A 17,301-nucleotide genomic window follows, 5' to 3' on the forward strand; every position below is an offset into this window, starting at 1 on the left:
TGGAAGGCGTTGAAGGAATATCACAGTAAGACTTCGCTTGGACAGAAAGTGACTCTTTTGAAGCAGATCACCAATCAAAACTACCGTGTTGGAGAGAGCATGGAAGCTTATCTTGCGGATATACTGAAGAACTACTCTAGACTGGAGAGTTCCGGTTTCCAGATGCAAGAATGCTTGAAAGTCGCACTTATCCTTCGAGGACTTCCGGAATCTTTTAACCCTTTGACGACGGCTTTGGAAGCTCGTAAAGAAGAAGATCTGACGCTTGAATTTGTGAAGATGAAACTCATCGACGAAGCCGACAAGCAGTCCAAACCGAAGGGCGGAATAGAAGAACAAGCTTTGAAGATAGGAGGCAGAGGTAAGCAGCAAAAATCTGTGGCGTGTTACTTCTGTGGAATTCAAGATCATCGAAAGAAGGATTGCCGGGCCTATCTTGCGGAGCAGAATTCCAACGAAAAGTCCAAGAAGAGGTCCTACAAGGAAAAGGCGAAAGTAGTGCATGAAGATGACCAAAATAAGGCGTTTACGTTTATGGTGCGAAATCGTAGACAGGCATCAAAATCCTGGATAGTGGACTCCGGCGCGACATCCCATCTTGCGAATGATCACAAATCGTTCCAGCGTTTGGACAGTTCAGCGCGTCCGGAAATCACAGGGGCAGATGGAAACTCGATTCGTACTGCTGGAATAGGAGATTGTGTGATCCAGTGTCTCGATAGCAAAGGCAAAGAAGTGAAGATTACGCTGACTGAGGTCATCTACGCCCCTGACGTTGAAGGAAACCTGTTGTCGATCACGAAGCTCACGGAAAAAGGTGTACGTGCTATGTTTGAAGCCAATCGATGCAGTATGTGGTTCAATGGTGAGGAAATTGCGACGGCAGATCGAGTTAGTGGCCTGTACCGGCTAAATACGGTAGAAGAATCGCGTTCCTTGATGGTAGCAAATCGTCAACACAATAAGGACTGTCAACACTTGTGGCATCGCAGACTTGGCCATAGAGATCCGGATGTTCTTGGAGAAATCGAACGGAAGAATTTGGTATCTGGTATGCAAGTTAAAAATTGTGGTATACAGTTGACGTGTGAATGCTGCATCGAAGGGAAAATGGCCCGACCCACATTTGCAAAGGAAGCTGTGAAGACTTCAAAGGAGATTTTGGATATCGTTCACAGTGACGTGAGTGGCCCGATGACGAAAACTCAAGGCGGTTGCAGATATTACCTCACCATGATAGATGACCACAGCCGTTACACGATGGTATACTTTTTGAAAGAGAAGTCCGAAGTTGAAGGCAGGATTCGTGAGTATGTACGTTTTGTTGAAACTCAGTTTGGAAGAAAACCGAAAGCCATTCGATCGGATAGAGGGGGCGAGTACACGAGTCACAGTTTACGGAAGTTCTACGTTTCGGAAGGTATCAAGGCAGAATACACGGCTGGGTATGCACCCCAGCAAAACGGCGTGGCGGAACGAAAAAATAGAAGCTTGAATGAGATGGGACTGTGCATGCTGCTCGACGCTGGACTACCGCGGAAGTTTTGGGCGGAAGCAGTTAATACAGCAGTATATTTGCAGAACAGACTTCCGACGAAAGCGACTGACATCACACCATTCGAAGTATGGTTTGGTAGAAAACCGGATTTAAGCCACCTGAGGGTGTTCGGGTGCGGAGTGTATGCTTGGAAACCACAGCAAAAACGTAAGAAGTTTGAATCGAAGGCAGTGAAGTTTACGTTTGTTGGATATGCTACCGACAGCAAAGCGTACAGATTATTGAACACCAAGACGGGAGAAATAGTCATTAGCCGGGATGTGAGATTCCTGGAGGTGGACGAATTAGCGAAGAAGATACCAGACGGTTCCATGGAAAAGCCAGCAATTGGTGAAACTGAAGAAACAGAAGTTCCTCTACAATTGATCGATTTGGAAAACGTCGTGCCGGAAGTAGCTGAACATCGTGATGAGTTTGAAGACCCCGAAGTCGAAGATGATGAGGAAGCCTATGAGCTTGCGGAACAAACATTATCGGATGGTGACGAGAGTCAACTAAATGAAGACACGATGAAACAAGCAGTAGTACGACGATCAACTCGGCCGAACATTGGAGTGCCGCCTGATAGGTTCCAAGAAGTGGTAAGCCTGGCTATGGATCTAGCTGAACCCAAGACGTTTGCAGAAGCAGTATCTGGTGCTGAGCAAGTTCAGTGGAAGGCTGCAATGAAAGAAGAGATGACGTCACATCGAGAGAACGGAACATGGGAGATTACCAAGCTACCTCCTGGTCGGACAGCGATAGGATGTAAATGGGTCTACAAGCGGAAGCAAGATGAGACTGGTCAAGTGACAAGATATAAAGCGAGACTAGTTGCTCAAGGATTTTCGCAGAAATTCGGAACAGATTATGATCTAGTGTTCGCTCCTGTTATAAAGCAAGCAACATTTCGAACCGTTTTGACGCTAGCAAGCAGGGACCGGATGCTGGTACGCCATGTAGACATCAAGACAGCCTATCTGTATGGAGAGCTGCAGGAGGAAATCTATATGAAGCAACCTCCGGGTTTCATGAGCAGCAATGTGGACGACGTGTGCAGGTTACGACGCAGTCTGTATGGACTCAAGCAAGCTGCAAGAGTATGGAACCATAGGATCGACGGAGTGTTCAAGAAATTGGGCTTCCATAGTTCAACTGCGGATCCATGCCTCTACGTGCGGCGAACGAAGAATGGATTCTTGTATTTGCTGATCTATGTAGATGACATTGTCGTTGTTGTACGAACGGAATCCGAGTATCGAGCATTGGTGGCGGCGCTTAAGGAGGAGTTTAAGATAACAGAATTGGGAGATTTACGTTTTTTCCTCGGACTGCAAGTGAGGAAGAAAAATGGAAGATACTCATTGAATCAAAGAAGCTATATAATAAAAGTTTTGTCTCGATTCCGAATGGAGAATGCCAAGACATCGAGAATTCCAATGATGACCGGCTTTCTACAACAAAAGGAGGAGGAATTGATGCAGAACCAAGTAGAGTTCCAGAACCTGATCGGATGTTTGTTGTATATCGCCGTCAATACTAGGCCTGATGTGGCAATTGCAACTTCTATCCTTGGACGACGAGTTTCAAATCCAACCACAGCGGACTGGAATGAAGCAAAAAGAATACTTCGATATCTCAAAGGCACAGCGGACCATGAATTGCACTTGGGTGGAGGAGAGCCATGCGAGATGGAGTGCTACGTGGACGCAGACTGGGCTGGAGAGATCGGTGAGCGAAAGTCAAACACCGGCTACATTTTCAAGCTAGGAGGAGGTCTTGTCAACTGGAGATGCAGCAAACAGACTAGCGTTTCGTTATCAAGTACTGAGGCGGAATACATCGCACTTGCAGAATGTCTTCAAGAGCTGCAGTGGTTGCGCAAGCTGATGGACGATCTAGGCGAGTCGATGAAGTTACCAGTACGTGTGAACGAAGATAATCAAAGCTGTATTGCTCTTGCTGTTGCAGATAGAACCACTCGAAAATCTAAGCATATTGACACTAAATACTGCTATGTGAAGGATCTTGTGAAGAACGGAATTGTAACTATCCAATATTGCCCAACGGAGAAGATGGAAGCTGATCTGTTAACCAAGCCTTTGGGAGCAGTTAAACTGAAGCAGCTGAGAGAAGCGATTGGAGTACGGATGGCCAATGTTGAGGAGGAGTGTGAGAGGTCACGTGCTCAGTAGCATAGCATCGTAGCAACATAGGCGTAGCAAGGTTTAACATAGTAACCTAGTTGACTTGTTATGTTGAATAAATAAGTTTTTCATTCCCTGTTGATAATTCACTCAAACAAGACGTGTTTCAATACGTGCTAGCTGCATAACTCTATCATTGATACCCTCAAGAAGTAGCACGGATTAACCCCACCTCTTCGCAAAACTTCTCGAGAAAAAATGAAAAGCTTTATTACGCATCTAATTCTTTTTACGCCCCAAATATCAATTTACGCTCCTTCTTTTTGCGCTCCCCCAATTAGGGGCGTAAAAAGAGGTTTGGCTGTATGTTCAAGTTCATGCTATGCCTGAAGAGCTGTTAAAATTCCATTCAAATCAGTTTATGAATAACAAATCGAAAAAGTTCCATATGTATTACCCAACTCTGAATTATTGACAACACTGTATCTAAACAAAATTGTTTTCTAGACTCCTAAATTAAATTCCATCTTGTTAGGTAACTACGCTAACGCTAACTCCTAAAATAATTCCCATCTTAATCGCCAAAGGTAATGTTTATGTAATACTAATATTTTCGAAGATAAAAATTTAAGAATGTAAGTAAAATCATGGGATGACCCATAACGCGGGTAGATCACCTTTTCGTGGTGCGTTATGGGGTAAAGATCTACCAGTGAACCCTAGTCCGGACTGCTTCAAACGAAGAGAACAGGATGTTATAGTAATCAAAGGAACACTTTTAGTCCTTGTTACATTTTAAACCTTGTTGAAGGTGACAAGTCTCGATTTTCCCAGTTGTCGAGAATGATCTTGAGACAAGGAAAAAAATGAGTCGAATTCAACAATTTGTTTTCTAATTTTTTATTTATTTCGTTCTCTAGTTTGAAGAAGTAAGGGCAAGGATTCTGATGCATGGACAATATCGGTGTAAATTCTTGGCTTTATCGAGGGATCCGATTTTGCCTGATAAAAGGGCGCGCCTGTGGAGAGTGCATGCACCACACTCTTCGAAGGGTAGCACTATGGCTTATCAGGTGGCCAATAATCAAAAAAGTGATGTGCCCCAAATTTAAATTCTTGTTCGCCATTTCATTGTAAACATGTCTGCTAAGAAATCCCCAAAATATTAGGGCATGATTTGCATTGCACACTCAGATATGAGGTGCCAAATTTGAGCCTATGGAGAAAAACTTGTTTTTTTTTAACAAAAACTATGGTTTACTCAAATGAATATAACTTTTTTTCTATAATACTTACGTAAAATGTTTTTACACCATTAGAAAGCTTACAAAAATGGCTTCCTAGAAACAATAAAAAAAATAAAAAAAAACTTCAAAATAGTGGCTTTTATGATGTTTTTTTATAAAGCGGGTAAAAAATCGAATAATCTTATAGTTAACACATCGAGTACTTTTTTGTCCCAAGTTGTCCCAGGCTTAAATTTAGTTCCAAGGGTACTTTGAGATGTAAACTAAAGGATTGTGAAGAATTTAGCTGCACAAATTTGCACTTTTTTAATTTAAGGCTTTTTTGAATTTTTCCAATATTTTTAACCATTTTCTTTTGAAAACAGCGAAAAACTAATTTAGAAAATAACTGAATTTAGCTAAATCATTCATATCATCATTTCTATGTAAGTTTTAATATTTATAATGGTTTACATAACGATAATCGCATGAATGGATTATATGCATTATAAGTAACAAAGTTTAATATTTCGCTATAGGCCCTATGTAAAAGTTAGTCGCGAAAACTTGTTTTTGAAAATAAAACATCAAATTTGTATCATAAAACTCATAAATACGACATGAGATGGAAAAAATATTTTTGGCCGCCAGTCTGTATGGAAACCGCCCATAGTGGGTAGGAACCTTTCAGTTAGAATCCTTTCCTGTGATCAAGTTAGGATTTACAACTGTAAGAAAACCGAATGCTGTATCACTTCTCTATAGTGACAAAGTAAAACGACATGCACTACACAAAGGACACGGGATATACTACAATAGATCAAATATTGGTCGCAGAGGTTTATGTTCCAAACAGAAAAAAAAAATCATGGGATTTTTGCAAAATTTTCAATGTCAGGGGGTGGTCCCAAAGGGCGGATCGGCATTTTTTGTTGTTGTTGTATGTTTCAAGTTAATGAACATTTGATTATAATTTGGATGATAACAGGGCACCCGATTGAAGCGAGATGGATATCCTATTGCCAACATTACGTGGAAAGAGGGCGGGCTCTTCTTCCCATTTATTGGGTCTTTCTGGCAAGCAAGCGCTTGATTGTACGATTGTTTGTGGGAATTTACTTCTGGAAGAAGATTCTTTGTCTCTTGCGGGTTTCGCGTAAGTGTCTCTGCTAACGGGTCCGCCATTCGTTTTTGGCTCTTCAGGCTATAATTGAATACAAATGGTCATACAATCTTGATCAAATTGTTTTGTCAGCAAAGACCATTGGTACCGGTTGAAGCCTTGCTACAATACATGGTAGCCTATATCATCATCATTACACATTTGTACTATTTTTGTGGACACTTGGTATGGAATGACCCATATCCATATTGTTCAAAAAGCGAAGACAAATAAACAAAAAAAAAAATTTTTTGTTTTTAGGAATTTGTAACACAATTATGATAACATAATATTGAGATAATCTTCAGCAATTAATACATGCAATTACAATAATATTTCCACTATTTTCTATTAAAAGATTTTTTCCCTTATAAGCAGATGAAATCAACTCACCTGTAAATGTTCAGAACAGCCAAGGCAAATGAAATGTAATATGTTGTTAACAAAATATTAATAAATGCTTAATTTAGTTTCACCAAATTAGGATGATATCACTTCGTGATAAAATAATTTTTAGTTACGTTTGAGCTTGATTTTGATTCTTGTATTTAGTTGAAATACATAAAGTGGATTTGAGGCGTCTCTAAATCTTAATTTAATCAGCTGAAATTCGAACCAGAGCTTTCTTTTAGGATGCACGTCGAGATACGGGTGTGAACTTGAACATCAGAAACCTTTTCTTTTCTTAGAGAACAGGCCTAATGTGTATCTACCGAGAACAAACCATCCCCAAAATACACCATCTGTCAACAGCAGTATCTTGAGTACCTAATCTAAGTGCAAACGGACGACCGGTCATCAAACAAACCTATCTCTGCTTCTTTATGCAGCAGCGACATTGAAATTTTGCATCTTGCGTTCCCGGTCTGCTGTGTATCCTGTGAATGGACTCAATTGTCCCCCGATCGAAACCCCGACTATGCAACTATGTATGACTGACTGACTGCATTTCGACGATGTATTTTAATGTGGATCATCTTGAACGGGACCGGCTGCATAATTATGATACACCATGAGAATCTAGATAATTCACTGTCACTGACGGTTACGATCTGGTTTATGTTGGGTGGGATTATTTAGATTTCTGCCTTTTTCTCGACTTGCTATCTCAAGATGCGTTGGTGCATTAATGTCCAACATCCGGCGGCCAGTGCTGGGAAATGTACACACACAAGTGGGTGCACGGTGTGCCTTAAACCGTTAGTAACGGAGAAACAGTTGATAGGTCTGAACGCATAGTGGTGAAGGTGATATCGGTCGGTTTTGAGTTTTGTGTACTGAAATATTCCACTGTTTTCAAGCTTTCCAACAGTATGAGCTATTGTACAAAAAGTAGATTTTTGTCACTTACACCCCTTTACTTCCAACTCCATCAAAAGGGTCATAAAACTAGTTTATTTTTTTTTTAGCAAACGCTTGAGCTTACGTCAGAAATACTAAATATGCACTAATTATTTGTCTCCAGTAGATTTAGGGCTGAATCTGATGCCGATCTCAGACATGTTCCGGCACGTCACAATTTTTAGCTACAGGTCGTCAAAGTTACATAAAATACTGGTTTTATTGATGTTTATATAAAAATTAAACAATGATTTATCAAAAAATTTTGGGTTCTGGTCAACCAAGCATGCAAAATTGGACTTTAACTTTTATTTCAGATATAATTTGGTTGAAATTGCACGGTAAAAATTAAGTATAATCGATTTTTTCAACATGCTTACAGTCTCCATACCAAATTTTTCTTTTCTTCTCATATGGCAAAATACAATACTTTTCTAAACCAACAAAAATAACTTTTGAGCACTGGAAGTATTATGAACTTTGTTCATAAATATTGTTATACACATGAAGTTTAAGTTCTGAGGCAAATTAAGCAAATAAATTGCCATACAAGCTGGCAAACTAGCATGCAAGTTGAAATAGTAAAATTTAGCATTTTCAACAGCTAATATCTCAAAAACTAGACGTGCTATGATATTTCTGAAAATGGCAATGGATTCAACAATCCTTAATTAAGTTAATAACGGTATATTGATGCTTGAGACAAACCCGTGTTCCGCAGTGTTATGTTTTCGGTGTATCAAACAAAAAAACAAGATTTCATCAAACAATTTAGGATCCTTTTACAATTTATTCGACGTCCACCATTCCAGAGATATGGTATGCCAACATTTACTTTGTGAATTTCTATTGTTCGTCATGGGAAATGAAGATTTGTGACCATTTTATAGGAATATTTGCATATTAGATAAATATTTTCGTGTGGTGCATCACATATTATTCCAAAACTACTCAAATAACCATCAGATTCACAATCGACAAATTTACTGTGAATTTAAAGAGCTTTCGTTAAGGTGATTATAAAACGAAGCCAAACTTTGAATTTTCAAGTCCACAGTAGGCGAGCAGTGTGATGAAAACACTCCAAACTGCTTTCACTGCAATCAAGAACACTCCATCAGGTCTCGGGAATGCTCTAAATACAAGGAAGAGGATAAGATCATCATTGGCGTAGCTTGGATTTTTTTTTTGGAGGGGGCCTAGGGGGGCCTAGCAAATACTTGTTTTACAGAAGTAATGTCGGCCGCGATTTTCACAAATTTCGTAGTTTTAACAGATTTGTATTGATTTTATTCATTGGTTATTTTGTCTCATCTGGCAACACATCAGAAATATTTGTAAATTTCAATTTTCGCTTCGAAACACATTCTTTTTTTGTAATCCAATTTAAATCCTACAAGGGTTCTAGCAAAAAACTCACAAGGAATGTCCAGTGTGATTTTTCCATAAACTTTTCAGTTATTCAACAATGTGCTTTACAGAGATTCCTACAGGAATTTCTTCATGAATTATTTTCGTACTTTTCAGTGCTTTTTCCAAGAACTCCTTTACCCATTTTCACTGAGTTCGTCCTGGGATTCCCACGGAAAATCATTCCCAGACTTTCTGAATTCACCAGACAATTTCTCGATGAATCTCTATCGAACTGCTTAAAAAAATTCTTGATTCCGCCAGAAAATGCATTAGAAATTCTTTTAATCATTTCTGCTTGAAGGTCCTCCATGTACTTATTACATATAAATTCCAATTTCAAGTTCAATGTGCCCTCCTGTGTTCATTAATAATTTATTTAAGATGTTCAGGAATTACTAAGGATTTCTCCAAAAAAATTGTTCAAAAAATTCTAGGGGTCTCATCAAAAAAGTCTACAAGATCACCAAGTAAGGAATCATTTCTTCAGAGAGTTCGCCAACAGTTTTTGAAGTTACTAAAGGATTGTTTGAAAAAATCGCAGCAAAAATTATCCAGACTTTCAAAAAAAAAAAAAAATGATTGACTCTTCCAGGTGTTACTGTAAAGATTCCTCATAATAACAAAAATTGCATAAGCAATTTAAAAAAACGCAATTGAGAAAATGTTATTCATGATTCATGATTCGCAGATCTATCTGTATTATTTTACTAATATTATTTTTTAGATTCCTCATAAATCAAGGAGCAACGCTTCCCCTTCCTTCAAAACTCTCTTCAAAATATACATATTTTTTTATATATTTTCGATAATGCATAACCAAAGATTTATCTAAGTATTCTCGAGAGATATTTTTTCTTTAAACCGCATTAACAATTCATTTGGGAATTTTTTGAAGAAATTTTTCACCAGATTTACAAAGATTTTGCAAATGATTCCTGAACTTCTTCAAAAAATCTCCAGAAGTTCCATCAAGTATTCCTTCAGGTTCTGAAAATAACTCCAAATTTTTGGCGCATGGTAATCTCAGGATTCTTCCATAAATAAAATTTAAAATTTTATCCACTCTCCACTCTTGGTACAAAAACTACTCTTGGAATATCTCAATATTTTTTAGGCATTGCTTTACAAATTCCTTTACGAATCACTCCATATCAGATTGCTAAAGAAACACATACAACAGAAGGTTTAAAAGAACTTTGTTTGTAATATTTAGAATAATTGCAGCTTAAATTGGTGGGCTTCGTGACGTGGCAACTGTGTCACTGTGCGTTACCTGCTAATCCGTTGTTTAGTGTGGTGCTTCCTTCAAAGGGAAAATCGTCCACTGGAAGCATTAACGTGTAGGTGTCATTAAAAAAATAAATCGGAAAAAATACTAAAAAAAATTCGTGTCGTTGTTGGCAATGTATCTCACAGAAAAGATTAAGTGGTCCTATACTAAGGATTTACTACAAAAAATCTTGCTCTTTTTTCTTCGTCTTTTACAATAGAAAATGATTGGTGTTAAAATGGATGGAACTTTTACTGAAAGTATTTGCAGGGGGATTAGGGGCATAATGAACACCCGGGGCAAAATTGACAGCCCCTTAATCTCTGAGAATATGTATACTTCATCAAAAGTTCATACACTGCATGAAATCTGTAATGCATTTGAAATGTTTGACGGTAAAAAAGTTAATGTTTTGCTTCAATTATCCTTTGAATCTTGAGTTTTTCTCTGTTTCAAATTGGCATATAAGCAAGGCGGTGGGATAATCTAATTTTTGAGCAATATAATGAACCCAGAAAGGTTCTTTTTAGCTTTTATGATAGAGGGAGAGCCCTTTTACATTTCGAAACGACTGACAGACATTGAATATTTTGGAATCATTGAATTTCATGCAAGTGTTCATTTTTCCCCGATACATTTTTACCAGACTTGTTTTGGACCTAATTTTCTATCTCACTTTTCAGACATATGATATGATTTTTTTTACCATGAATAAATGTAGCACGTCGTACTAATATCAAACTTGAAAGCTAGCCGGGATAGATTTGAAAAAAAAAAGTCATTGTTTGGTCTTAAAATAAAGCATTTGCTTGATGTGTCCATTATGCCCCGAATTCCTCTAACTAAAATCTAAGATAATATATTGTATGAACTCCGAAGTTTGATGATATTGTGGTGAACATATTTATGTAGATCTCGTTTTTTCCTACCTCTAGAAATTCCCACCAAACTTTTTTGAAGGGTCTATTATTGATTATTTTGTAGTATTGTATAAGTTTTACGCAAAAATATTGCCGGCATCTTTTAAGAACATGGCCAAAGATGTATTGTGAAAAAAATCGTAATGAGAGATTATAATGAATTTATATCTTAGGAGAAAATTTTGCATTACTTTGAAAGTTTGTTAAGGATCCCTGATGGACTTTCAGGAATCAGGAACCCTACGTATAAGAATTTAGCAATTCCTATAATTTACCTTTTTTTAAATGTTGCTTTTTGGAGTATCGAAAGATTTTTGTACGAAGTTCCTCAAAGCGTCATGCGAAGGAAGGAGAAACAACAAAATGTTGAAGCAGGTAGAATGAATGGGCAATGGTACAATTAAAGATAATTTATAATCTTTTATCTAGAGGTAAATTACAAAATAGTTAAAACCTATCCAATGAATTTACAAATAAAACAAATTTCTCAACAAGGTCCATCAGAATCTTCTTTAGAAATTATCTTTGAAATCTATCCTTCCTTGATTTTTAAATTTCGCCCTCTCATCATACAAATATTCAAACTTAGAATATGGATTCTGCCAATGATTGGCAAAATTATTTCTAAAGAATTGTTTTAAGGACGATCAATACAAATTTCTTTATGAACAGCCTAATACATTTTTCCCCCTTCCCATTTACTTGATGCATGTTTCTCTACAGATTTCTTTACCGCTACGCTGATTTCGGAAGCAAAAGTTTTCCTGGTGTTTTCGACAAATTACCTCTAAAAATTCGAAGGCAAGAGACATTTCAAAAACAATTTTCTTTCCAATTGTTGAATAATCCTAAATATAGAAGATGTTTTGACGAAATTTGTGAAGTACTTTGGGAATATTTCTTAATGACTTTTGATGAACCTAGCAGAAAAATTTATATAACAAATTTCTCTCTTCTTTTGGGAAAACTATTTTAAACAATTGACAGAAGAAATTTAGCGAAATATCTTAGTATTAGATATGACAGAATTAATGTTTTTCTTTAAGGAATTGTGGGAAAACTGAAGTTTGGAAAAATTAAGTAATATTTTTTAAGTAAATTCTGGAACATTTTCCGGAATCAATTTGCTAATATAAGGTAGACATAGAAGAATGGATGTCCACCAGGAAGAATTCGTTTTGAAAGTGTGAACAAGTCCCACAATATTATTTGACCAAGGGATTTGCAAATGTTCTGAAACCACCTTTCAATATTCCTTGAGGAATTTCATCATATTAAAATCTATAAAGTATATCGACATTTTTTTGAAAAAAAAAAAAATACAAATATGTTGGAAATTTATCAAATTATTTACTAAATAATAAGTTTTCTTGGAAAAATGTAGTTTAAGCAATAAATTGATTCATGCAAAATCAAAGAAATAATTTATTGCAGGAATAAAACACTATGGTCGATTTTGTTACATTTTTTTCACACCAATTCAAATTTCATTCATCTGAAAAAAAATGCCGAAATTCCTTGCAAGTTAAGCCTTATGTTTGGACAATAATCCACGCTTTATATTTTTTGAAATTCCTTTAGAATTCTATTTTTTAAATTATTTTTTCTGACATTATAGGAGTTGAAGTTGATATATAGAATTCTTTAGATGATTTTCATTCCTCCGAAAAACATGAGGAATCAGTATGCAGTGAATATGCTGCTTTATGCTTTATGCAGGACTAATTGGATTTTAGAAAAAAAATATTTTGGGAATTATACTTCCATTATATTGACGCTTTTTTATTCCATGGTATTTTTTGCTACGGAGATGTCGAAAATCGCGCATATCGTATAAAATCAGAAGCTAGTTCTAACAGTAACCGATCGATGGACAGCTGGACGGTTAAACTTTCGATTGTCACGCAATTCACGGAAGTCAGAACCGTAACGCCGATGTTGTGTAAGACAAGCGAGGTTTTCTCACTGTAGTTGTACTACATAAAATAACGTAACTACTGAAGAGATTTTTGTCAATAACAAAAGTCATGTACACTAATTCGAAAGATGTTGCTTCATGTTAAATTTATTGTCTTTTAATTATTATTTTTAATATCATCAAAAATTCTGTGGGGGGCCAGGATGATTCTGGAGAACATCAAATTAGCTTAATTAACAGGTTTAAAGGATTTCCCGGGATCCCGGGAATTCCCGGGAAATGACAATTTTATTTCCCGTTTCCCGGGAAGTCAAATCCCGGGAAAATTGAAAACTCTGATGATGATGATGATGATGATGATGATGATGACAGAATGGCTTGATTAAAAACAGCCTATTACGATAAGAAATTGCAAAAAGTAATACAGTACTGACCCGATTTTTTCAGCCCCCTATTTTGTCTGCCCCCGATTTTGTCTACCCCCGATTGTGTCAGCTTTTTGACCAAATTTTGTCAGCCTATTTAAAATTTGTCAAAAAATTGTTATCGTCATGTTTTAAAATGTTTACATTCAAATTGATGATGATGTTTGATGTCATTCACGCATGGGAGTATCCAAAGGGGGCAATGACACTGCTTCTTATTAAGTGTTAAAAATCGATACTACCAATACAAGGGAGGGGGAGCCCCTGATAAATGTTCATCGCCCTCTTAAAAGTCTATGTAACCATGTAACACATAAAAATTTGAAAAACAGGAACACAATAAAATGACCCGAACACAATAAAATGACCCGATTTTGTCAGGTTCCCATTTTGTCAGCCCAAAATTCATCGAGTGGCTGACAAAATCGGGTCTTTACTGTATTAAAAATGTCCTTTGGCATACTCTGACTTAACGCCGACCAATTGTTTTAAAAATTTCTGGAAGTGATTATTGATTATAGGACCAAAATTCTCCTGATATATTGTGACATGATTCATAAAAAATCGAATATTAAATGGCAGATTAGTAAAAGAATTCTTATCAGAACCACTATGATGCTTCCGAAATAGTTGAAGAAATTCCAGGGAAATATTTATAGGAGTATCTGCACGTTGAACTTTCTATCAAGAAACTTAAGCTTCTTCTAAGAATGTTTACAACAAACAATTGTTTTGAAAATTAGGGAAGAAAACATATCGCTTTTCCTATGGATAAGTGTAAAAAATGAACCGTATTATTAAAATCTTTATAATTTTCTTGCGATTTTATCGGAGAGAAAAGCAAATTGGGAAAAATCAATTAGAATTTTGAAATGTTTCAATCTTCTGGAATTGTTCGCATTTTCGTATCTAAAACGAGTTTATAAGTTTCTCTGTCCGTTTTCTCAATGCCTAAATTTTACCCATGACCAAAAAAAAGTATGCTCTTTGCTCTTTCAGACTTGGAATAACTAGTGGCATGAAAAATCAGTAGCTTTCTGTAAACGGCCATGGATTCCATGAGGTTGAAATTTTTTCTTGACTTCCATGGACATAAAATTGTTTGCCAATGTTTGTCCTACCCATGGTTTCGAATGTGGACGCACCTCTGCTTTCGATCACCTTTATTTCAACATGGTAAAGTGGTAGTGTGGTATAATACGGGACTCTCAATCAGAAGGTTCTTGGTTCGAATCTCGCAGTAGCTTTTTAAATTCTTTTTATGTTGTCGATCATAAACGGATGTGTGACTCATGATTTTAGGCATGTGATTCATGATTCCGGGCAATGCGCAACAAAAACATAACGCGTGTGTTGCGTTACGGCAATTAGTTTTTGAATAGTAAATGATGCGGCGATCAAGATTTTTCTGAATTTTAGAAATATCCTTTGAAAATAACCTTAAATCTTCAAATCACTCTAACTTTCATTTCGCTCGATGAAACATTTCCAAATTCATGCAGACGATGCCAAGACACCATATTTTTTAAAACTGATGATAATTTTTCGTTAATAACTATTTTAGACATACCGTGGATAGCCTAAAGACATAAGGAAAAGCGCAGCAACAAGTTTCCTCTTGAGCTCGGTGTGGTTCACATAATTTATCTATAAACTTCATGCTTTCGGGATGAGCAAACAGAGGGTGATACCATTTTCATTCATAACTTTGCGTCGCTTGTTTGTGTTGGAGTGGAATAAGCTTATCACTGGGGGGAGATACTTTTCGTAAATTACGATGGCCCAGATTTCCGCCGGACAGCTGTGAGCGGTTTTTTCGATACGATTCTCTGCGAGTCTTATGTGTTGAAACCGGGGACATTTGGCGCGGTGTGTCCATTTCTAGCTCTAATAAGGCACACATCCGCTGGACACATCTGCTCACCGATTGGCGGTTGTTTGAGCTGTGCAAATAAACACACTCGGGATAAAGAAGTCCACGCGACTAGCGTGTTGTTTACACTGGTTGACCGATTGATAGCTCAGTTTGCTATATAGCCAGGGTTTATAGCGTCTTTCGAGTATATTTTTTATAATCGTAAGTCACTCTGACATCTATTTACGACTGTTAATTTGACTCTATTCTCATTGATGTCGCATGTAGTTTCAATGTAATATGTTGAAAGTAGCAATCGACCGTTCTTAAGGAATGTTAGTAAGACAACCATGTAACTAAAGACCAGTATACCTCTTCATCTCCACAGTGGTCATGGAAGAGATATTGGGTTAGTGGGACAATATTTTTATCAAAACCAAATTCAATTGAATTCTCGACTAGCCAATAAAAACATGTTCAAGTGATCAGTGATTTCAGTAAATTAAAAACCTGCAAACCCATTAAAATTCAACTTACTTCCACATCTTCCCCAGATCCTTGCTGATCTCGGAGTTCTGCAGTTTGGGCTCCTGTTTGGACATTTCCCGCCGCGCCGCCTGGGCCCAGACCATAAAGGCGTTCATCGGTCGTTTGATGTGATTTTTCTTCTTATCTGTCGGCGATCTGCAATAAAGTATATGGAACGAGAAAGAAAAAAAAACGAATCAACATTAGTAGACGAAGATGGATCACTCCGCGAAATGGGACTGCTAGAGGGGGGGGGGGTGGGGGGATTCAATTACGAGTTGCGAGGCAAATGGCATAGTAGGCGCATAATTAAGATCTCCTTAGGAAGGGATAGTGCATCTCCATGACGACGATCAGACTTAAGAGTGAAGAAAAAACTGATATTAAATATCAAATACGAAAGCGCGGCCGTTCCGCGAACGATATTGGATGTCTTGTCGTTGGCGGACGACGACGACGATACGATCATATGTTTTCCATCTAGACCTGATTCTGTCAAGAATGAATGCCGACGACGCTATAGCGTCGATGCGAATGTTTAGTATCAAACTTTATGTTTACGCGGAGTCGTAGTCGTTTCTTGACCTAACCTGATGACAATGATTACGCGCATCTGGCAGATCAAACTTCCGAGTGCCAGTACACTCCGATCTAAATAGTTTACGACCATTATTGGGGGATCGTAACGTAATATTAAATACGTCAAAGCTATGGAAAAATTGCTGAGAAAATTTTAGGCGGTTGTCAATTGTTCAATAATGGGCACAAAAACATTGTTAGCTGACAGCACTTCTGAAGGTGCTGAAGTACTATAGCGGGGATTCGCTGGTTGGAACACAACTGCCTTCCATCTAGCGAATCCGATCCGTTAGTTGGAACGACTGACAGCTGGTGAAAATGCTCCAGACTCACGCACCTGGAGAGCAAATCGTCACGATTCGCACTTATACATGCACTTTTGTTCTATACATGGAGACTTCAATGCGACGGTGCTCAGACGTCAAAGTCAGTTTGACATCAACTCTTGACATTCGAGTGCTTTTTAGTTGCAATATTTTCCAACCAGCGAACATCCAACCATCGAGTTATTCCATGTAGCGGAGTTCCAACGAGCGAATCCCCACTGTACCAAACTGAGACGAGACTCACGAAGACGGTCTTCTTTTTCTGTGATTGCTGAGTTTTTTTTTCTGATTCTACTCTGTGTTTACATCAATCATGCGCAAGCCATTCAAACCCTCACATGCACACCTCAGCAAAAACATATTGCGTTTGCATCACACCGAAGCATTAATTTGATTAAAATTTAATGCCAGCAAATGTAGCAAAATGAGAAATAACTAGTCTTATGTTTAGATTTATCAGCATTTTTGGAAAAACGGTTCCGCTGACTGAGGCTTTTAATAATAATTCATTTTGATTACAATACTTTTCACTCTTTCAGCCATAAAACCGACTGGCTGTATTTGACGTTTCGTGACAGCGAAATATGGGCTGCATATGACGTTGATACTTTTCCTCTATGCGAATCTCTGTCAGGTACCAAACAATCTGCTGAA

At 37.5% G+C, this 17,301-nt stretch overlaps 1 protein-coding gene across 1 annotated transcript in view; it reads right to left on the bottom strand.

Annotated features, from left to right (window-relative positions):
* LOC5571986 (transcription factor SOX-8) overlaps positions 1 to 17,301 on the bottom strand; it is a 119,190-nt gene that overhangs the window by 22,257 nt on the left and 79,632 nt on the right. Inside the window, exon 2 of the mRNA XM_021855992.1 lies at positions 15,752 to 15,898. Coding sequence (XP_021711684.1) covers positions 15,752 to 15,898 — 147 coding nt within the window. The remainder of the gene's footprint in view (positions 1 to 15,751; positions 15,899 to 17,301) is intronic.

This window comes from Aedes aegypti, chromosome 1, assembly GCF_002204515.2.
Source record: "Aedes aegypti strain LVP_AGWG chromosome 1, AaegL5.0 Primary Assembly, whole genome shotgun sequence".
Lineage (NCBI taxonomy): Eukaryota > Metazoa > Arthropoda > Insecta > Diptera > Culicidae > Aedes > Aedes aegypti.